Below are 23850 nucleotides of genomic sequence, written 5' to 3' on the forward strand. Positions count from 1 at the left end.
CCTACAAGGGGATGTCTGCCTACCTGATTGCCCCTAACTGCTTGTTGGGGGCGGGCCAGCCTTGCGAGAGAGGCCGAGGGGCCGTAGTGGGTCTGGTCTCTGGTCATTCTGGTTGTTATGCTTTTGATGGCTGGCCTTTTATTATATAGGATTACTGGTTTTGTTAATCCTCACCCGAGGATATTTTCATTGATTTTTAGGGAGAGTGGAAGAGAGAGGGAAAAACAGAGAGAAACATCGATGTGAGAGAAACACATCAACTGGTTGCCTCCTGCATACGCCCCAACCAGGGCCCTGGCCAGGGAGGAACCTGCAACCAAGAATACATGCCTTTGACTGGAATTGAACCCAGGATCTTTTTTTAAAGATTCAATCTTTCTTTCTTTTTATTGATTTCAGAGAGGGAGGGAGAGGGAGAGAGAGAGAAAGAGAAAGAGAGACAGAGGGAGAGAAATGATGAGAGAGAATCATGGATTGGCTACCTCCTGCACACCCCCTACTGGGGTTGGAGACCGCAACCTGGGCATGTGCCCTTGTCTGGAATCGAACCTGGAACCCTTCAGTCCACAGGTCGATCTTCTATCTACTGAGCCAAACTGGCCAGGGCCGCAGTCACTACTTTTTAACAGGGAAAGCTACTGAGTGTGTATGCGCCATCTTTCAGAGGTTGGTATTTTCAGAGGCAGGATAAAGGCCTCAAGTGTCCTTTAATTTTGGCTCCCTTTTCCTTTCCCCCTGGCTTCTGATCCTCCACCTCTAATGATTATGGGGACACAAAATCATTTCTGAATCTGAAGCCTTGAAAGATGACAGCTGACTCCATTTGTCCAGCAGACCATCATGGCCCTGCCTGGCTCTAACTTTGGGGAAAATGTCCTGGTGTCTCAGGTCCTATTCCTTGGCAAGGAGTAGGCAACTGATGGGCCAGCTGCCCCCCTAGGTGACATGGAGAGTAGCTGGAATTCAAAAGCAAGTGAGTAGAAGAATGACAGCTCTAAACCAACCAGTCACTTACTGAGTATCTGCTATGTGCCCTAGAATCACCTGGAACTCAACTGTGAGCAAATACGAGCCCTGCTCTTGTGGGGCTCATGGGCTGGTATGGGAGACAGACACAGATGAAACAATCTCACAAACATACGTGGTGCACTGTAAAGTGGAAGAAAAGTGTAGTGAGTCATGCCAACAGGGCCTTGGAAATCTTCCCAGTAGGGTTCAATCTCTTCCTAGCTCTGGTGGGTTAGTTCTCCTATCTAAACCTCCTTCCTTCCACTGTCTTCGTTTGGCTTCTAGAGCATGTGTACTGCAGGCTCCCCCAGGCAGGTGGATTTTGCTGCCTTTCCGATTCTTCCAACTACGATTGCTCTGATCAGGGAGTTTCCATAGTGTGTGTCTCATGGATCACCTTTGAAACATGAAGGCTTATAGGATGAGGCCCACCAAACGAGGTACGCTTCCCTGAATGCATCATGTTTGCTCCTGCTTCCTGGGCCTCTGTCCAAGCACTCTGGCTGCCTAGAATGCTCCATACATCATACTTGCTCCACCTTCCCTAACACCCCAGAAATGCGCAGGGCCCTTTTCTGCACTCCCCCAGCAGCACGCCGTACATAATTCTGTCTCAAGTTTCCACACTGGAGATAGCAGGATGTGATGTTAAGGGCATAGTGCCGGAATCCCAGTTTCTCCAGGTTGCCTGGAAGATTAAATGAGATACTATGTAAATGGCGCTTGGCACAGGGCCTAGGCCAGTGATGGCGAACCTTTTGAGCTCGGCGTGTCAGCATTTTGAAAAACCCTAACTTAACTCTGGTGCCGTGTCGCATATAGAAATTTTTTGATATTTGCAACCATAGTAAAACAAAGACTTATATTTTTGATATTTATTTTATATATTTAAATGCCATTTAACAAAGAAAAATCAACCAAAAAAATAAGTTCGCGTGTCACCTCTGACACGCGTGTCACCTCTGACACGCGTGTCACCTCTGACACGCGTGTCATAGGTTCGCCATCACTGGCCTAGGACATGGCATGGGCGTGATCAGTGTGCACTAGTGGTTCTACCTCTTGTCTTGAGATGTAGAGAGGGTCTTTAGATGCAGAGCAGGGACACCTTTGACATTCCTTCAGACCCCAATATCTGACTCAACTTCCAGGATGGGGCTTCCCCCAGAATGATCAGTATCTATATTCTGTACAAGAAAGTTGAGATCATGTTCCCCCTTGGCCCCTGTACCCATCAAAGCACATACACAAAAACATAGATGTGTATTCCAGTCTAGGGTAAAAGTGCATTGCTATTGTCCACAAGCCCTCCCTGGGAGCCTTCTGACCTCACTGCCTCCACACAAGGTCCCACCTTGGGGAGCCTGTGGGGTTCATTTCTTGTGTACCTCATGACCTTCAGCTGTCTTTTCATTCACTTTCTCCCTTCAGCAAGTAGGTAGAACAAACCTCTCCCTACCCAGCATCAGGGAGTGGGGGGTGGGGGTGGGCACTGCCAGCAAGCAGGCCTCCTACTGCCCTCTGTCCCCCACACAGTAGACTATTTCTCAGCCCAGATTCAAGCTGGCTTCCTGAGGGGCAGCATGGCCACAGAGATATTCATTAGTGAGGCATCAACTAATTACAACCAGGAAACCAGGGTGGCTAGTGCTTCTGCTAGCACCCATAGATGGGTGACTGCCCTCCTGAACTCCATTGACTCCTTCCACACCGCGCCCAGAGACAGTCAACGCCACATCCTAACCTCACTGGCTCCCATGCAGTACAAACTACTGTTCTAAGGATTTATCCCCCCGTTTTCCAGGTGGAGAAGTTGAAGTCCCAAGCCAAGATGTGCTTTTTTCTAGGCCATCCAGAATACACTGGTGAACACCCACAAAGAAGCCTCGTCCTGTTTACTTGGGATTGTCTAGGAATGCTTATGTAGCTTGAAGGAGCCTAGATGGGCAATGCTAGGGCTGGACTGATCTGGAAATCTGCATGGGGTGAGGCCCGGGTCTCCTCCTTACTCCCTGCAGTCTGGCCATGCCAGCTTGCCAGTTCTGTAATCTCCTGTCTTCTCTATCTCACCTCATTCTTGTGCCAGGGCCAAGCCACCTGCAGTTTTTTCAAACCACCAGCAGTTAACCACAGAAGCTCAGGGGAACCCACAGGTTGGACCCAAGGGCAAGGGTGGTGGGGTGGCAGAACAGACAGGAAGAGACAATACAACCCAGAAAGACACAGGCACAGGGGCTTTCAGCTCCATCACAGCCTAGCTGAGGGAAAAAAGAGCCCATTTTTCCCCTTCTGAAAATATTCCTTAACAAAGAGCTGTCTGATTCTGACAGGCCCAAACCAGACACGCGGGGTCCCAGATGCCAGGAGAGGAGGAAGCTGTTTCATTTTGGCATAACATACTGGTTGTGGGTGAAAGAACTCACAGGGACTGTCCATCTCCTACTCTCAGCACTCCTGGGGTTCTGTGGGTGAAAGAACTCACAGGGACTGTGAGGGGCTGGGCTGCCCCTGGGCACCAGCACTGGCCCTGCCATCTGAGTAGGTGGGTGTGATGGGGTCAGCATGCTGGTCCTACCAGTCTGGTCAGACTTCAGGACCAGGGCCAGGAGCAGTCTGAACTCCTCTTCCTCGCCAGGGGGTGGAGGGGCATAAATTAGGGGCCAGGCAGCGGTTCTTTTAGGGGGACGGGTGTAGGAGAGTGTGAGTGTCCTTTCCTTGGAAGAAGGGCAAAGTGGGGAGAGGTAGATAAAGGGGAAGAAGCCTGCAGCAGGTGTCCACTGGGTTGGGAGATTCTGGGTCACCCAACCACCTCCAGGGTTCCAGTGGGGATGCTGCCTCAGGTAGGCTGGTGTGGCTGGACAGACTGGCTGCCTGGGGCAGGGCAGTCAGCTCACACATCTGAGTCTCTGCCAGACCTGGGAGCACTGGGGACTCCAGGAGGACCTGCGAAGGTAAGGTCCGAGAAGGGGTGTTGAAGAGCCCTGTGTGAGAGCGTGTGTGTGTGTGTGTGTGTGTGAGAGCGTGTGTGTGTGTGGTACCAATTGCCTGGCCTGTGTTGGAGGTCTGAGTTTCTCTGTGTGTGTTGGGGATCCAAGTGTCTGATGTGTGCCTGAATGTTTTTTGGGGGGTGGGTGGGAGGGGTTTCACGGGAATTCTCTGTTTGGGAACTGTTGGCAGTATGTGTGTGCTGTGCAGGGCTCTCAGAACAACTGGGGGGTAGTGCTGAGCATGAGATGAGGGTGGACGTCCAGGAAACAGGGATCAAGACGAGTCAAGATCAGGGGTATGTGTGGAGCTCCTGGAGTGTGCGGGGAGGACCCCAGGACTGCTGAGAGTAGGAGATGGCCAGCAGGCTGAGGTGAGGCCTGTGGGCAGGAATCCTAATTTACAGAGGCTAGTTAAGGGTCAGAAGGGAAGGGCAGGGAGGACTCTGAGGCTGGTGTCCCTGAGGATGGGGGTAGGTCTAGGCCCAGAGAGAGGATAGGAAGTGAGAGGAGGGACAGGGTGGTAAGGGGCCTGCAGATGGGAGAGATCCGAAGGGGTGGGTGGTGTCCTGGGCGCGCAGGGGGAAGGTCTGCGGGGTCGGGGCTGGGGAGGCCCTGCGAGGTCCTGGGAGGGGTCCTGAAGGTCAGTAAGGAGGGTGGGCGGGGGTCACGGGCCTGAGGGGCACTCCCTGGGCGGGGCGGGTGGAAGTGGGAGGCGCCCGAAAGGGTCCGAGGAAGGGCCCTGAGAAGTCGGGAAGCGTCGGGAACGAGAGTGGGTGGAGGTCCGGCCCAAGGCTGACAGCCAGGGTCCGTGCTGGGAGTGCAGAGGGTTCCCAGCGCGGCTTCCGGGGCGAGGCAGCCCGACTCCCGGTCTTGCCTGGCCCCGGCGGGCCGCAGCGAGAAGCCACTTGCCTGTGAAGGGGCCCGGGAGGCCCGGGCCACGCCGCCTCCCTACCTGCGCCGAGCGCGCCGCCATCGCCGTGCCGAGCCTTGCCGTCCCGTTAGCCCCACAGCTGCCAGCCCCGCAGCCCTGGCCCAGCTCCCTTAGCCGCCCCCCGGGACCGCTGCCCCGGCCGGCTAGCCGCTGCCATTTCACCCGCTGACAGGAGCCGCTGCCCCGCCCCTAAAGCCCAGTCAACCAATTCACCGCCCCCAGTTACCATGGCTCCTCCCACAGGCCTGGAGTGACGGGATATTTGGCCATTCCGTAAGGAAGGCCCTGACTACGGCCAGAAGGTTGCCGCCTCTGAGGAGAGAAGCGAATCGAAATTAGGGAAGTAGTGAAGGATGGGTGCTTTTGCCTATCGGAATGTGTAATCCTGTTGATCAACACCTGTCGTGGCCAATAGTGAGGAAAGAGGGGTGTGTCTCTGAGAGAAGGCTGTGGCCCTGAGGAACCCCCTACTGAGGCAGTCAAGCTTTTGGCACTAAGCCCCGCCCATAACCGGCTTTCGCCCAATAAAGAGACGCCCTGATATGTCCATTATCGTCTGTCCCTCAAACCAAGCCTTGGTAACTGTTGGGACTATATAAAGAAGATTGACAACTGAAGGAGGGCGATGAAGTAACACTCTGTGGCCAATGGGATCGTGAGATTGGTGTGCGGTTAACCTCTGGGCGGTGGGACTTGAAACCTACATTGAATGACATAGGGGAGGGTCTTGAGGGCGTGGCCTAGACAGCGATGGGGCGGGGCCAGATAAGGGAGAGGCTAATGGGCTGCGTCTGAGGAGAGGCGTTGCCCGAAATCCCTGAAGGGGAGATGATGGGACGCATCTTCCGAGCCCGACTCTGTGCTGGGGGCGGGGCGGTAGGGGGTGGGTCACACGAAAGATTCAGGCTGGTCCCCTGCCCTAGTCTATTTTGGCCGGGTCAAGTATCTTCTCTGAGGCTCACACTGCCTTGTGTTCCCCCAGGCTGTGCTATCACTGCTGCACTCCTCCCATCCCCCACCCTCCCCAGTCTGACGGCTGCGGGGGTTGGGGGGGTGGCGATTAGGGGACATGTAGGGCCTAAGTCAGGTCTCACTGTTGAGCAGGGGCCTGGCACATGGGAACTGCTTATAAATGTTTGATGAATGAATGATTAAATGAATAGTGGTCCCAAGACTCTTTAACAGGGAAGGGAAGAGCGGGGGTGGGGTGGGGGTGGGGTGGGGGTGGAAGGGATCACTCAGCTGGGGAGGATATGTAGGGACAGTCACTGGCAGAAGGCAAGACTTAGCAAAAAGGACATATTTTTCATCCCAAGATGCAGGGATGGGCCTTGCAAGGGTGAGGCAGGGAATGACCCTGTCACAAGAGGGTGACATCATAAATTCAGAATGGAGACTGATAATTGGAAACAGGAGGACTGGGACCAGGACCTTCTAAGGTCTAGATCTCAACCTTCTAAATAGTAGGAAGTTCTGTCTGGTTTGGGGAGCAATGACTGACATCCTTTGCTCCCTGTCCCTGGCCATCTTTCTACACTCTGTCCCATCTACATTTTGTTTCTGTCTACACTTTCTCTGCTGCTGTCTCTACTCTCCCTTTGCCTCTTTATACCTTTCCTGTCTCCCTCTCTCTTACTACCTACATTGTATCTATGAAAATTCTGGAACTGTTAAGAAAAGCCCCAAAACATATTTCTAAAAACTCAGGTGGTAAAAATAAAAATAAATATGCATTCTGTCTCCCTCATAAGCCCATAGCTCCCTCCCTCATTTTCTTTCTTCTTCTTCCTCCCCCCCCCCCCCCCCGAAAGAACAAATCTTTACCTCCTTCCTTCAAAAGTCAGCTTTTGTGTTGGGCATTCTATAGTCCTGACAGTTACAAGGTGACTTTGGATTTAATGAGTTTGAAGTTGAAATGAATTTATGGACACTGTCTCCTGATTTCTGGGTGGGCCTAGGAGAGGGGGTCACAGATCCCCATGGACATGGTTTGGAGATGGGACAAGGGTGTTGAGTCAGGAGGGCAAGGGTGACATCAGGATGTGGTGGGGGCCAAGTAACTAGGGAAGGACAATCCCTGAGCGTGGAAGACTGAGGAGCCATCATGAGGGCCAAAGACTCAGGGTTTGCCCTTGTTCCCAAAGGTTGTCTCTCAGGAAAGAACAGTTTGGTATGAGACACAACTTCAGAGGAACAGAGAAACCTGGACTGGTAGCCAAGATGTGGGAGCTACAGAGGTACAAGGGCCCCCCCAGAAAGAGATCATAACCAGTTTGTTCTGGGGCCTTGCCTGGGAGATAGGGACATCTAGTGGCTAGGAGATAAAATCAAACACCAGCCTGGCTGGTGTGGCTCAATGGTTGAGTGTCAACCTATGAAACAGGAGGTCACAGTTCGATTTCTGGTGGGGTTACCCGGGTTGTGTTCTCAATCCCCATGGGTGTGCAGGAGGCAGCCCATCAATGAATCTCTCTCATCATGGATGTTTCTATCTCTCTCTTTCTCTCTGAAATCAATAAAAATATATTTTGAAAAGTTGAACACCAGGAAGATGCACAGGATATTTAACCCTCCCATTTTTATACTGCCATTTCCACACAAAGGATAGTTTAATTCTGGGGACAATTTGATTCCAGTTTTATAAGCATAATGGAAAAAAAAATCCAACAAATTTTTGTTGGAAAATACTTTTGAATCATAAATTGCACTTAGCCAATTAGATTCCTAGATCACTTTTCTCTTCAGTGCAGTTAAACCCTTCCCAAATTTTTCTCAAAGTTCATTTTTACTTGATTGAAATAATTTTATGAGGAACATATTTTTCATGTGATTTTTTTAGTAAACATTTGATTCATCAAACAGTCTCCTTTGTCCAATTTTTACCAACTGTTGATTCTATCACTGTGATTTTTTGTGTAATTGTCATTTCTTCAGAGTCAAGTTTTGCATATTTAAATTTATTGAAATACTTTCTCTCTCTCTCAGTATTCAGCCATAACAAACTTTAGCACAATCAAAAATTTTTTCTGTATTAAACTTTCTGGACTCAAAATTCATTTGTTGTAAATATTGATTAATGTGAGTTGCACCTCATACTTGTCGCATAGAGAGCAAATTAGGCTATAATTTAAAAAATATATATTTATTGATTTCAGAGAGGAAGGGAGAGAGAGAAAGAGAGAGAGAGAGAGAGCGAGAGAGAAACATCAATGATGACAGAGAATCATTGATCAGCTGCTTCCCTCACACCTTCTATTGGGGATCAAGCCCATAGCCCCTGCATATGCCCTGACTGATAATCGAACTGTGACCTCCTGGTTCATAGGTCGATGCTCAACCACTGAGCCACGCTGGCCAGGCCATTTTTAATTTTTTGAGATAATTCCATATTGCTTTCCACAGTGGCTGTATCAATCTACATTCCCACCAAGACAGTTCCCCTTTCTCCATGTCCTGGACAACACTTGTTATTTGTTAATTTATTGATAATAGTCGTTCTGACAGGTGTGGGGTGATATTATTGTGGTTTTGATTTGCATTTCTCTGATGATTAGGGACATTGAACATCTTTTCATATATTTATTGGCCATCTGCATGTCCTCTTTGGAGAAGTGTCTATTTAGTTCCTTTGCCCATTTTAAAAATTGGATTGTTTGTTTTTTTGGTGTTGAGTTTTATAAGTTCTTTATAAATTGTGGATAGTAATCCTTTATCAGATGTATCATTGGCAAATATGTTCTCCCAGTCAGTGGGTTGGTTGTCTCTTCATTTTGTTGATAGTTTCCTTTGCTGTGCCAAAACTTCTTAGTTTGATGTAGTCTCATTTTTTTCATGTTTTCTCTTGTTTCACTTGACCAGGAAGATATATCAGAAAAAATATTGCTATAAGAAATGTCCAAGATTTTACTCTCTCTCCCTTCCTCTCTCTCTCTCTCTCTCTCTCTCTCTCTCTCTCTCTCTCTCTCTATATATATATATATATATATATATGTATGTATATATTTTTTTTTCTTGAAATTGGAAAGTGTGAGTTCTCTGACTTTGTTTTTCTTTTTTTAAGAAATATGATGTTAGCTGTTCAGGCAGAAGAGCCTGTGAAAGAGGTGGAGCGGGAGCAGCCTGGAAGGTAGGAAGAGTCCTAGGTGAGAGGAGGGCTCACGCAAGGAGAAGGGAATGGCCATCCCTATCAGGGTAGGACCAAGACAAAAATGGATCTGTTGGTTTGCTCAGGGGGAAGGTAAATTCTGTCATTGGTCATTTTTGGAGGGTGGTGGGAGGTAAAGCAGCCAGGAGAAGGAAAGAGAGAGGAGGTGATGGCAGGAATGAGGACAACCCTTTTCTGAGATGTTTGGTGACACCTAGAGGACTCAGGAGGTTTTTCCTCAAAGATGAGAGAAGCATAACCAAGTTCCTAGAAGTCTCCTTGTTCCAGTATGCGGGGCACAATGCATCTGCAACACCAGGAATGGAGCCTTTGGGGCTGAAAACAGCAGCTGACCCAGGAGCCAACTACTGCAGGGCAGGTGTCTGGGCATACCCTCCTTCCCAGGGCTCTCCAGGGCAACAGTGACCAGGAGGGGCTAAGGAGCAAGGTGAGGGAAATGAGCAAATCTGGAGGACCGTGAACTCTCAAGAACAGGTAAAATGTCGGAGAGGTGGGGGAAGGGCGGCATGCCAGGCAGAGGTTCTAGCAGACTCTAGCCAGAGCTAAGGCAAGGAGGTAGGAAAGTTTGGTATCTGTTCTGTAAACATGTGTTGAAGCCACCTCAAACCTCTGGGTGGCGCTGTCTAGCCTGGCGAGACACCGAACAGGCTGCCTGTTTTTAAATTTATTTTTCCTGAACAGGTTTTATTACACACAGCGGGGATGGGGCTCAGTCCTTCTTGGTTGCTGCTTTCCTCATGGCAAGGACATTGCTCAGCTCCTCTCTTCCTCTTGACATAGATGTGTGTCCCCTTTTCTTTCTTTCTTTTTTTTTAAATTTTATTTCAGAGAGGAAGGGAGAGGGAGAGAGAGAAGAAACCTCATTGATGAGAAAGAATCATTGATCGGATGCCGCCTGCACGCCCCACTGGGGATTGAGCCCGCAATCAGGGCATATGCCCTGACTGGGAATTGAACCTTGATCTCCTGGTTCATAGGTCGATGCTCAACCAGTGAGCTTTGCCTGTAGGGCATGTGTCCCCTTTTCTTGACACATTTCAGGGCTCTCTTGTCCTTAACCTTGAGCAGCTCCATAGCGTGCCTATCATGGGGGGCAAAGTCACACATACACACCTCTTGGATCATTTCCTGCACCAACTTGGTGTGTTTGGTGAGGTGCGTGCAGTGGTGGCTGAGCCTCTGCTGTGCCTCAGCTTGCTCATGTTTTTGGTCACCATGTGGCCTTTGTTGAGGCCCAAGGCCATTGGGTAGCACAAAGCCATGGCTTCTGCTCCTCAATGGCTGCCACTGTGAAAGGGCTGGCACCGCTGCTGTCCTGTTTTTTGATTCCTGTGCACAGCCCCATGGGGGTCTCTTTCTGATCAGTGGTTGTTAGCTGAGGTTCTGTAATTCCATTGTGGGCAAGTTTCTGAGAGGCCAGCCCAGCTTGGCTCACATTTCAAAGAAGGAGAGACATATCTCTAAAGGAGCAGGTGGCTTGTGTCTAAGAATTGAGGAGTTAAGTGGGGTCTTGTAACCAGATAACCGAGGAGTTCAGACTGCCTGTCACTACTTGAGCCAATTACGCAGAGTCAGGGTTGAATGATATATGAGCGTTTATTCCAATAATGCTGGCAGTATGGGAGAGCAGCAGGTCATCCACAAAAATCTGCTCTGCCTCTCCCTGTAAGCCAGATGGTTATATTGGGTAGAAGTACAATGATTACACAGGAAAGTAGGAATTACAGGCATGGGAAAGTAGGCACAGTATAATCATTACAGGTAACAAGCCATGTGGGCTGGTGGGGGTTGCAGAGGGCAGGCACCTCTGGGACTAAACCAGCCATGGGCAAACTACGGCCCACGGGCAGGATCCGGCCCGTTTGAAATGAATAAAACTAAAAAAAAAAAAAAAGAAGACCGTACCCTTTTATGTAATGATGTTTACTTTGAATTTATATTAGTTCACACAAACACTCCATCCATGCTTTTGTTCCGGCCCTCCGGTCCAGTTTAAGAACCCATTGTGGCCCTCGAGTCAAAAAGTTTGCCCACCCCTGGACTAGACTGTTTCAGCCATGAGATTGTAAGTCTCTCCATAATGATAGGCAGTTCTTGGGACAGGAGGATGGACTGTATTCTGATGTTAGCTCCCATGTCCCAGGGCGTACAACTCTCAACCAGGTGAGAATGTGCTTTCCTTAATCAGAGCAGAACCATCATGGTTAATAGAGCATGATTAATATTTCTTATAATTATAGTTAGTTCCCAATAGTCTATTTCTGCCCTTAACAGTTTGACTTGGGGAAAAACTCCTGCTGCCAATCAAAGTTTACAGGGTGTGACAGAGTCTGTGCAGCTCAACTAGTTTGGAAAAGAACTCCAAGTGGATAGGGAAGGAAGCCTTTCTGGAGGAGGTGGTATTGATCCAGGTAGCCCAGTTGGTTTGATCCTTGGTCCGTGCACATGCAAGAATCAATCAATGGATGCATAAATAAGTGGAACAACAAAAAATTTGATTTTTTCCCTTTCTCTCTCTCTCTCTCAAATCAATAAATAAAAAAATTAAAAAAAGATGTGTCTGTATATAATGTAGAAATTAACTGGACAGTGGAATGAGCCAACATTTGCTCACTCACTTCATTTGTTCACTAGACATTTGTTGAACTCAGTCTCTCCACGTGGAACTCACAGTCTAGAGGGGGAGATAGATAGATGTAAAGCATGGGGTTTCGTTCTTTTTTTAAAAAATATATTTTTATTGATTTCAGAGAGGAAGTGAGAGGGAGAGAAAGATAGAAACATCAATGATGAGAGAGAATCGTTGACCGATTGCCTCCTGCACAACCCACACTGGGAATTAAGCCCGCAATCTGGGCATGTGCCCTGACCAGGAATCAAACTGTGACCTGGTTTATAGGTTGACATTCAACCACTGAGCCACACTGACTGGGCATAAGAAGTCTCTTTTGATCACACCAGAGCTTATGCTAATGAGATAACTCAGAGTAGGGCCACTTTATAGTCTTAGGTTGGTCAAGTGATTACAGGGTTGGAGATTAAGCTCTACAAAAACTCTTGAAATATGAGTTGATGAGCTGGCTGGTGAGGCATCCCAGTTCCACAGACACAGAGCTCTTGTGCTTGGGATCCTTCTGGACCTCATCCTATGTACCTCTTCATCTGGCTGTTTATCTGTATTCTTTAGCATGTCCTTTGTAATAAACTAGTAAGCCTGGCTGGTGTGGCTCAGTGGTTGAGTGTTGACCTATGAACCAGGAAGTCATGTTTCGATTCCCAGTCAGGACGCGTGCCGGGGTTTTGGACTCAATCCCCAGTAGGGAGTGTGGTGAGGCAGTCAAGCAATGATTTTCTCTCATTGATGTTTCTAGCTCTCTTCCTTCCTCTCTGAAATAAATAAAAATACATTAAAAAACAAAAGAAGTAAGACCAATTATTTGCCCAGCCGATGTGGTTCAGTGGATTGCACTTGGTCATCCCACGCACCAAGAGATCACTGGTTTGATTCTGGGTCAGGGCACGTGCCGGGGTTTAGGGCTCAAGCCCCAGTAGGGGACATGCAGGATGGATGTTTATCTCTCATTGATGTTTCTATCTCTCCCTCTCCCTTCCTCGCTACCTAAAAATCAATTAAAAACATTAAAAAAAAAACCCCTAGTAAACATAAGTTTAGTTAATGTTTCCTGGAGTTTTATGAGTTGTCCTAACAAATTATTGGACTGAGGAGGGTGACATGACAACCTCTGATTTATAGTCAGTCCATCGGAAATATGGGTGGCCTGGACTTTCAATTGGTGTCTGAAATTGGGGACAGTCTTGTGGGACTGAGGGATCTGTTAAAAACAAGACAACAGACCCCAAATGGAATCGCTTATGCTAAGCTCTATGTCACCAAACTGAGACTTAAGTTAATGACAGTTTCGTCACTCCCAGAAATGGAATCTTAACCAAGAATCGCCTGATCAGCACTAGCCATCCCCTGTAGGGAAAGTAACCTTGCAATAACCAACCCACTTTTTCTGCATTGTACAACTTCCTTGTTTCTGTTCCCCTCTCTCTAAAATCTCTTGCTTTGCATAGCTCTTCAGAGCGCTAACTGCTAGATTAGATCCATTTGATTCACAAATCATTGAATAAAGCTAATAAGATCATTAAAATTCACTCAGTGGAACTTTTTTTTTTTTTTTAATCCTCACCCGAGGATGTTTTTCCATTGATTTTTAGAGAGAGTGGGAGAGGAAAAGACAGAGAGAAATATTGATGTGGAAGAAACACATCGATTGGTTGCCTCCTGCATGTGCCCTGACCAGGACCCAGGCCATGGAGAAGCCTGCAACCAAGGTACATGCCCTTGACCAGAATCGAACCTGGTGTCCTTCAGTCCACAGGTTGACACTCTATCCACTGAGCCAAACCGGCTAGGGCTCAGTTGAATTTTTAAAATAGCTCTGATGCTATAACCAGGTTGATAATGTCAGAATTGACTTAAATTTGTAGGACATCCAGTCAGTGATGGCTGAGAATTTTAGAATTGCTTGGTGATATAGGAAAACATGCCAGAACTTCCAGAAGGTTACATTCTAGGGTAAGGGTTACATTCTGAAGAATGAAGTGTTGAAATGGGGTGGAGGAAGGAGTGTTTCTGTTAGAGTGGTCAGCACCTGCAAAGATTAGGAAATGAAAGAGAATGTGACTCCCTAGAGGAACTGAAAGTTTTCAGCAGGACTCTAGGGCCTTAGGAAGAAAAACTAGATGGCTAGTTTGGGATCTAATTACAAGGTATGGAATACCAGGCAGAAGGGTTAATAATGAATTTGGTAGGAATAGTACACCCAAGAGAGAGTATCATCTTTGGCCTTCCTGAGGGATTGATGTTCCAGTTTTGCTGATGTGCCTCTGGAGATAGAAAAGCCACCACCACCTTAGGAAGTTCAGCCAAGCACAAAGAGTATGCCAAATCAGGCAGACCTGGCTGGGGACTCTAGCTCTGCCTCAAGCCATGCAGCCAGGAGCAGGTCTTCCCAACTCTCTGAGCCTTAGTTTCCCCAATGTGATATGGGACACAGACTGTCTTAATCCATTCAGGCTGCTATAACAAAATACCATAGACTAGGTGGCTTAAATAACCAACATTTAGTCTTTACAGTTTTGGAGGTTGCAAGTCTGAGATTAAGGCACTGGCAGATTCCATTTGTGGTGAGAATCCTCTTCCTGGTTCATAGACAGCCATCTCATTCATGACCTAGTCACTTCCAAATGCCCCACCCCCAAATACTATCACATTGGGGATTAGGTTTCATCATAGGAATTCTGGGAGGACACAAACATTTAGTCTTTGGTATAAAACTACCTCACAGGGCTGTCATGAGAAAGAACAGGTCCTTAGCACCAAACAGATGCCAAATAAAAATTGTTTCTTTCCCTCTTCTTAAAGGAATAAAACTCCTCCAGAAGACCTGTAACATATTTCCAAGTTGGATCTTGCACTGTCTGTTCAACAAATCCACCAGCACCACTCACTCTGGTCATGCCACCTCTTCTCCACCAAGAACATACAAACAAAAGTAATTCGTTTATTCATTTAACAAACACTGACGGAGCGCCTACTATGTGGTGGGCAGTGTTCTTTACATTGGGGGTATAGCAGTGAAGAAAATAGACTCAGTCTCTTCCTTCTGAACAGCCAGTCCCCAGCTCTTTTTATAAAAACAGTTGATCCTTGAACAACACAGAGGTTAAGGGTGCTGACACCCTACATAGTCAAAATCCACGGGTAACTTTGACTTTCCCAAAACTTCTAAGTTGCACCTAGATATCCATGGGGTTGGTTTCAAGATCCTTTGTGGATACCAAAATCCACAGATCCTCTAGTCTCTTATATAAAACTAGAGGCCCAGTGCATGAAATTTGTGCACAGGTGTGTGTGTGTGTGTGTGTGTGTGTGTGTGTGTGTGTGTGTCTGTGTGTGTGTCCCAGCCTGACCTGCACCCTGTCCAATCTGGGAGCCCTCAGGGGATGTCCTACTGATGGCTTAGGCCTGCTCCCAGTGGTTCTCTGCTCTCTGCAGGGCCTGTCTGCTCCACACCACAGCGACTGCCAAGCAGGCCATGCTGGGTGCTGCCTGCAGTCGGTGCTTGCCTGCTCCCAGGCCACCACAGCAATGGCCAAGCAGGCTGTGGGCTGCAGCGACGGCCAAGCAGGCAGTGCAGTGCTGGGAGCTGCCTCCTCCCTGCTGTCAGTCTCCACAGAGGCGATGAGGTTAATTTGCATACTCACTCCTGATTGGCTGGTGGGCATCATGAAGGTACGGTCAATTTGCATCTTTCTCTTTTATTAGGGTAGATGACATAGATCACCCTGGCCAGTGTGGCTTAGTTTGTGGGAGCATTACCTGATTCACCAAAAGGTGGTAGGTTTGGTTCCTGGTTAGGGCACATATCCAGGTTTTGGATTCAATCCCTGGTCAGGGCACATTTGGGAGGCAACTGATTGTATTGTATTGAAATTCAGCAAGATGCCACAGCCAGAGGGTCAAATTTGGGAGCTTTTATTTCAAAACTGACACACCGGGACCACAAAGGGCTTTTTGCCACTCTAAACCTCGCGGTCCCAAACAGAAGTTAGGGGTAAGCTTATAAAAGCAAAACGAGGAAAAAAACTCTAGGATTTGTGCTGTGAGATCCTATCTCAAGGCCTGGCCTGGTGCCAGCCCTGACAACTCTGTCTGGGAGAATTTTAGCTTATGGCCTTTTCAATATGGTTAAGCAAACAGGTCCTCCAATATAGACAATTTAAGAGGGAGCAGTGAGCAGACCATAAACTGATAAGAATGTACACCAGATTCCCACCACAGGCTCAGATTTCCAGCCCCCCTCCCTTTTATTTTCCCATTATTCAAGCAAGCATATTTACAGAAGCTAGAAACAGCTTAGTTACTTACCTGATTTAGTTATACCCTGGAATTAACAGGTTAATGGACCATCTGTGCCTGAAAGTCAGTCCTAACAAAATTTATGGGAATAAAATGGAATGTTAATGGTTTAGATAGAGGGCAAGGGGATGGGACGGAGTCAGTTCTTTCAGGGCTCATTCTTCAATTGATTCTCTCTCTCTCTCTCTCTCTCTCTCTCTCTCTCTCTCTCTCTCTCTTCATTCCTCTCTCTAAAATCAATTAAAAAATGACCTAATAAAAATAATGGCATAGATCATTGCATACTGTCATTCCTCTGCCCCTGTGAACTCCCAACTGTTGATTAAAAACAGTACAGGTATTTATTGAAAAAAAAATCCATGTGTAAGTGGACCCATGCAGTCAAACCCGAATTATTCAAGGGCCAACTGTAATTTAGTGAAACATACCCCTGTTCATTCACTGATATATCATCCGTGGTGTTTTCATGTTATAGTGGCAGAGTTGAGTAGATGTGACAGAAACTGTATGGCCCACAAGGCCAAAAAATATTTGTTATCTGGTACTTTTCAGAAAATGTTTGTCAACTCTTGGTTTAGACCAGTGGTCGGCAAACTCATTAGTCAACAGAGCCAAATATCAACAGTACAACGATTGAAATTTGTTTTGAGAGCCAAATTTTTTTAAACTTAAACTATATAGGTAGGTACATTGTTATTAACTTAATTAGGGTACTCCTAAGGCTTAGGAAGAGCCACGCTTAAGGGGCTAAAGAGCCGCATGTGGCTCGTCTAGACCCCCACGGGTCTAGACGGTTGCACTGTGGGGGACAGATAGTAAACAGATAAATTTTAAACCTGAATTTGGGCCCTTCCCTCTCTTTCTTGGACTTCCCAAATATGAGAGGCAATACTATCAGCCTCTACCCCCACTTTATTTTGAGCTGGTCTGAGTTGGGGGCAGAGAGGTGAATGAAAAACAATGTGCTTTCATGGTTTGAATCCATCTGTAGCAGGGACCATGGGCAGGTGAAGTAATCTTTGAGCCTGTTTGCTCATAGGTACAATGAGGACACTAATAGCTGTGTTATGGGGATTAACTGAAATCATGTCCAAAAAACATTCAGCACAAAAGAAGTGCTCTAGGAATGCTGGTAGGATTTCTGCCTCTGGTTAGAATGTAGAAGGACCCCAAAGACCCTCACTTCCATGGTGACAAGTAGAAAAAAACAGAGGAAAATCCATGCTTTACATCAGGGCTAGTTAAGATGATGAATGCAAGGAAGCCTTAATGAGATGGATTTCAGAGATAAAATGAGCCAAGAACAGTGGCAGCTTCCATACCAAGAAACAGGCAGACTCTGGCTCTGAGTATGGGTGGGCTTGCATGGATGGAGAGCCCATTAGGGTGAGAGTAAATAAGTGTTCACAGTGGTATTGGAGTCCAGTTCTTGTGAGGAGAGCATCCACATGAGAGGATGGCCTACTACTATGGGCTGTGAGATCACAAATGAGGTAAGAAGGAGAATAGTATGGGGGTCGTCTGCCTAGTGGGAGAGCTCAATGTCCAAGCACAGTGAGGTGGTATCCACACAAGGTAGGGGATGGTGATGAAAAAGGAGATTGGTTATATACAGGGGGATTGATTCAGGATTTTCAACATCAGAGAAGGATGTTACAAAGATGAATAGAGAAAAAATTACAATGAACTCTATTGTATTTAATTGAAAGTGTTGGTGTAAACTCATGCTCTTAAACATATATATAGAGATAACTAATGAAATTGAAGCAGTAATAAAAAAACTCCCAGCAAACAAAAGTTCTGTATCAGATGGATTTACAGGCAAGTTTTACCAAACATTCAAAGAAGAGCTAACACCTATCTTCCTCAAACTATTAAAAAATCCAAGCTCTTTTTAGGAGGCCAGCATTATCCTAATTCCAAAACCAGATGAAGATACTACAAAGAGAATTACAGACCAATATCCCTGATGAACATAGATGCTAAAATCCTCAACAAAATATTAGCAAATCACATCCAGCAATATATGAAAAAGATCATATACCATGACCAAGTGGGATTTATTCTGAGAATGCAAGGCTGGTGCAATATTCACAAATCAATAAATGTGATACATCACATAAACAAAATGAAGGATAAAAGTCACACAATAATATCAATAGATGTAGAAAAAGCATTTGACAAAATCCAATACCCATTTTTTATAAAAACTTTCAGCCACGTGGAAACAGAGGGATCAACATAATGACAAACCTACAGCCAACATCATACTCAATGGGCAAAAACTAAAACAATTACCACTAAGAACAGGAACAAGAGAGGAATGTTCACTTTCATCACTCTTATTCAACATAGTACTGGATGTTCTAGCCACAGTGATCATATAAGAAAAAAACATAAAAGGCATCCAAATTGAAAAGAAGGAAGTAAAACTGATATTGTACGTAGGAAACCCTAAAGACTCCACCAAAAAAAAAAAAAATACCCTACTAGATCTAATAATTGAATTTGACAAAGTAGCAGGATACATAATTAATATTCAGAAATAGGTTATTTTTATACACCAATAACTCTCAGAAATAGAAACTAAAAACAAAACAAATCCCACTTACCATTGCAACAACAACAAAAAGATACCTAGAAATAAACTTAGCCACGTAGATAAAAGACCTGTACTTGGAAAACTATAGGAAATTGAAAAAATAAATAGAGGAAGATATAAACAAATGGAAGCATATACCGTGTTCATGGATTGGAAAAATTAATATCGTTAAAATGTCCACACTACCCAAAGCAACCTATAGATTGAATGCAATCTATAATCTAAAATATCATCAGCATACTTCACAGATCTAGACAAATACTCCAAAAATTTATATGAAACCAAAAAAGACCCCAAATAGCAACAGCAGCCTTGATAATGAAGAATAAGGTTGGAGGGATCACAATACAGATCTCAAACTCTACTGCAAAGACATTCTAATGAAAACAGCCTGCTACTAGCACAGAACAAAGACCCCAGAAATTGACCCCTGCCACTACGGTCAATATTTGACAAAGGAGGCAAGAGCAAACAATGGAATAAAGATAGTTTCTTCAATATATGGTGTTGGAAAAGTTGGACAGGTGCATGCAAAAGAAAAAAAAATGAAATTAGACCACCAACTTACACCATACACAAGAATAAATGCAAAATGTATTAAAGACAAATGTAAGTTGCAAAACTATAAAAAACCTAGAAGAAAAATAGGCAATAAAATCTCAGACATCTCATGTAGCAGAATTTTCACCGATATATCTCCTAAAGCAAGAGAAACAAAGGAAAAAATAAACAAATGGGAATATATCAAAATAAAAAGCCTCTGCACAGCAAAATAAACCATCCTCAAAATGAAAAGGGGACCCACTGTATGGGGGAACATATTTGCCAATGATACATCTAATAAGGGGTTAATTTCCAAAGTAAACAGAACTCATACAACTCAACACCAGGGAGACAATTTAAAAAATGAATAAAGGGCTTGAATAGATACTTCTCCGAAGAGGACATAGAGATGGCCAATAGACATGAAACAACGTTCAACATCACTAATCATCAGAAAGATACAAATCAAAACCACAATAAGATATCACCTCACACCAGCCAGAATGGCTACAATCAATAAATCATCAACAACAACAAAATGCTGATGAGGATATGGGGAAAAGGGAACCCTAGTACACTTCTGGTAGAAACACAGACTGGTGCAGCCACTATGGAAACAGTATGGAGATTCCTCAAAAAATTAAATATAGAACTGCTGTTTGATCTAGTGATCCCACTTCTGGGAATATATCCTAAAAATCCCAAAACACCAATTAGAAAGAATATATGTACCCCTATGTTCCTAGCAGCGTTATTTACAATAGCTAAGATCTGGAAACAGCCCTAGTGCCCATCAGTAGATGAGTGGATAAAAAAAACCTGTGTTACATTTACACAATGGAATACTATGTAGCTGCAAAAAGATGGATCTCATCCTTTGAGACAGCATGGAGGGACCTGGAGAGTATTATGCTAAGTGAAATAAGCCAGTCAGAGAAAGATAAGTGTCATATAATCTCACTCATCTGTGGAGTATAATAAACAAAATAAAATAGATCCAGAGATATAGAAACATGGACCAGACTGATGAATTTCAGAGGGCAGGTGGATGTGGATGGGTGGATGGGGAGAGATTAACCAAAGAATTTATATGCATAGCCCATGGACACAGACAATAGTGTTATGAAGGCTTGGGTGGGACAGGAACCAGGTGGAGGAGGGCAAAGGGGAGAAAATAGGGGACATTTGTAATACTCTCTGTTAGGGTCACTGAAGGAGGAACGCATGAGGCCAAAAGGGATAAAGAATTATGAATTTATTAGGTCCTCTGGAAAGCCTGATGGGCTGAGCCCCAAAATGGCCCCAGCACCCAAGGATGGGGACTCAGATTTTAAAGGACTCTAGGCAGGCTTTTTCTGGGTGGAGAATTCTCTGGGCAGGTCCTGAGGGGAAAGATAATGGTCTTAGCAAGTGGAATGTGGTCTTAGCAAGTGCTAAGCAAAAGGGAATGTCAGTTGTGAAGTGATATAAAGGTCAGTTCCCAGGGGAGGGTGTGTCCCTTCAATTATTCGATCAGACCTAACACACTCAACAATAAAAATAAATAAAATATGCTAGAAAAAAACTATAGAGAAATATTTGTGTGTGTGTCTGTGTGTTCCCATTTATCTATGAGAGGTCCTGGTGTTACTGGAAAGGGAATCTGCTCCTGAATGGGTCTACCTAGGGCCAGCCTGTAGTGTGTGGGTTCTTGACTTGGTGCAGGAAAAATTTCATGAGTCCAGGTGAATTTTAGAGGACGTTTATTAAAGCTGGTGACAGTGAAACAAGAAAGGGCTGGGGAAATGAGGCTAGACTGATCTGCTTGGCTCTCTGGGAAGTCAGAGAAAAGGGGCCTTGGGGACAGGTTCAGGGGGTTTATCTGGGATGAACTGCTGTTTCCCACTGCTGCCCAGGTTACAAACCCTGTGGGGTCCCTTAGAGTTTAGGAGATGCATACCTGTGGGGGAAGATGGGGTGGGAGGAGGTGTGGGCGTGCTCCTGGAAGGAGAGCACAACTAGGTCCTTTGTCTTGAGGTTTTTTTTTTGTTTGTTTGTTTGTTTGTTTTTTAAAAAATATATTTTAGTGAGTTTTTACAGAGAGGAAAGGAGAGAGAGAGTCAGAAACATCGATGAGAGAGAAACATCGACCAGCTGCCTCCTGCACACTCCCCACTGGGGATGTGCCCGCAACCCAGGCACATGCCCTTGACCAGAATCGAACCCGGGACCTTTCAGTCTGCAGGCCGACGCTCCATCCACTGAGCCAAACCGGCTTCAGCTGTCTTGAGGTTTTTATGTCTCTTGCAGGCAGGAATCTTAGGGGAGGCCTTAGGTGAGGGTTTCAGCAGAACATTCATCAGTTTTCTAGGTGTGCTCCTTCAGGGTTGTGGTCTCCACTGATTGGTGGGGTCGTTAGTCATTGCAGCTGGTCTTGGTGTCACCCACCTGGTTTTGCTGCTTTTCTAGGCCTAGCCTGGTTGGTGTTTTTTTTTTTTTTTTTAAACAAATCCAAGCATACTGGAAATTTTATTTCTTGCAGACTTGACACAGCAGATCATTGTGGAGCAGTTAAACAATTCAATAAATGTTGCTGGGACAGTGGTAGATCTATATGGAAAAAATGAATTAAATCACGATCACACCACATACCCTGGTTGGTTTTAAGTATAGTATGGAATTCAGAAACCAAGACCTGGATGTTCAGTGTGTTTATTATTATTTAGGTATCACTGGTCCCAGCGAGACAGATCAGTTCAGAGCCTGATATCCCTCCATGTTCTAGTTTTGCTTTCTTCTTCTTTGATGATGATGATGTTGATGACTCAAGATACTGAACATACTACAAAAGTGGAAAGTGCTTGTTTTTTTGAACAGCTCCTGTTCTCTCAAAAGGCTTGGCTCCATAATGCTGAGCAAGGAGGGCCACCCCCACGCGCCCTCTGCCTCTGCCAGCCACTCACACCGGCGTGGCTGCTGCTCTCAGCTCCTGGTCAGTGCGCCCCGCAGGCCCTAACGCTCACCCAGCGTTGCCCCGCCAGGCCAGGCCAGGGTCTGTGGACTGGCAGCAAAGGGGGAGGGAACTCAGCCCTGATCCCTCATTCTTTTCCCACTCTCACTATTCTGGTAATTCTGCTTGTAATTGCGTGGAGGACCCCTGCAACATGGACAGCATCTATAATGGTTACAGTCTGCTGCGTATTTATTGCCTTGCACTGGAACTCCACCAGGGCTTGTAACATTTGCTGCCTCCATAACCTTTTCTCCTTCAACAAATCCTCTACATCTTCTACACTGCAATGGTAATTCCTGGGTTCATTCTTCTTTATGGCAGTCTGGTACACAAATACATCTTCCTTGGTGTCATTCCTGTTGATGAAACCACATCTGTTTCTTACATTAAACCATTTTACTGTTCCTCAAAACTTCTTTGTGATGACCCTTTTGTCCCTGTCAACAGGTGTGCTGATGTGAGGTCTCCCAGGCCACCGCTCTCTGTGCTGCTGCCTGTGGTGCTGGGCTGGTGTTGGCAGCACTGAGGGTCGGGGTGGTAAGCAGCTGTTGGATATTGGTCTTGCTGCTCATGGTTGTGGTGATGGTGACTGGGGCCAGCTGCAACAGCTGTGGCTTCTCCAAGGGTGTGATGGTTACTAGGTCAGCAGTGGTGGTGGGGCTGCTCAGGGCCTTAAAGGAAATCTTTTCTAAAGAATTAAAGAAAAGTCTGAGAACAATGTCACCAAATAGAGAATATCAATAAAGAGAGAAATTATAAAAATAAACCATATAGAAATTCTGGAGTTGTAAAGTACAATAACTGAAATAAAAATTTTACTAGAGTCCAATAGATTTGTGAGGCGGAAGAAAGAACCAGTAAAATTTTTTAAATTTATTTTTATTTATTTATTTATTTATTTAATCTTTAATTTCTTTATTGGTTAAGGTATTACAAGTGTGTCCTCATCCCCTCCCATTAACTCCCAACCTCCCCCCTCCGCCTCCCGCACTCAATGCTCTCATCCCCCTGTTGTTCATGTCCATTGGTTTGGCTTATATGTATGCATACAAGTCCTTTGGTTGATCTCTTCCCATTACCCCCACCCTCCCCTACTTTCTCTCTGGGGATTGATAGTCTGATCGATGTTTCTCTGTCTTTGGATCTGTCCCTATTTATCAGTCTATGTTGTTCTCTATATTCCACAAATGAGTGAGATCATGTGGTATTTATCTTTCTCTGACTGGCTTATTTCACTTAGCATAATGCTCTCCAGTTCCATCCATTCTGTTGCAAATGGCAAGAGTTCCTTCTTTTTTACCGCAGCATAGTATTCAATTGTGTGGATGTACCATGGTTTTTTAATTCACTCATCTGCTGATGGGCACTTAGGCTGTTTCCAAATCTTAGCTATGGTGAATTGTACTGCTATGAACATAGGGGTGCATATATCCTTTATGATTGGTGTTTCTGGTTTCTTGGGATATATTCCTAGAAGTGGGATCATTGGGTCAAATGGGAGTTCCATTTTTAGTTTTTTGAGGAAACTCCATACTGTTCTCCACAGTGGCTGCACCAATCTGCATTCCCACCAGCAGTGTAGAAGGGTTCCTTTTTCTCCACATCCTCTCCAACACTTGTTGTTTATTGATTTGTTGATGATAGCTATTCTGACAGGTGTGAGATGATACCGCATTGTCGTTTTGATTTGC

General features: G+C 45.6%; 1 protein-coding gene and 1 pseudogene across 7 annotated transcripts in view; both read right to left on the bottom strand.

The window, feature by feature from the left end:
• Positions 1-5120, bottom strand: part of EVI5L (ecotropic viral integration site 5 like) — a 33417-nt gene extending 28297 nt beyond the window's left edge. For 6 of the 7 annotated variants that reach the window (XM_036315331.1, XM_036315329.1, XM_036315333.1 and 3 more), the window contains exon 1: positions 4905-5120. In XM_036315331.1, coding sequence (XP_036171224.1) covers positions 4905-4968 — 64 coding nt within the window. In that variant the 5' untranslated portion in view covers positions 4969-5120. The remainder of the gene's footprint in view (positions 1-4904) is intronic. The other variant, XM_036315334.1, reaches the window with a different exon arrangement.
• Positions 5121-9800: 4680 nt separating this feature from the next.
• LOC118659199 lies at positions 9801-10353 on the bottom strand (annotated as a pseudogene).
• Between the last annotated feature and the right edge of the window lie 13497 nt (positions 10354-23850).

Source organism: Myotis myotis, unplaced genomic scaffold (assembly GCF_014108235.1).
Source record: "Myotis myotis isolate mMyoMyo1 unplaced genomic scaffold, mMyoMyo1.p scaffold_m19_p_6, whole genome shotgun sequence".
Lineage (NCBI taxonomy): Eukaryota > Metazoa > Chordata > Mammalia > Chiroptera > Vespertilionidae > Myotis > Myotis myotis.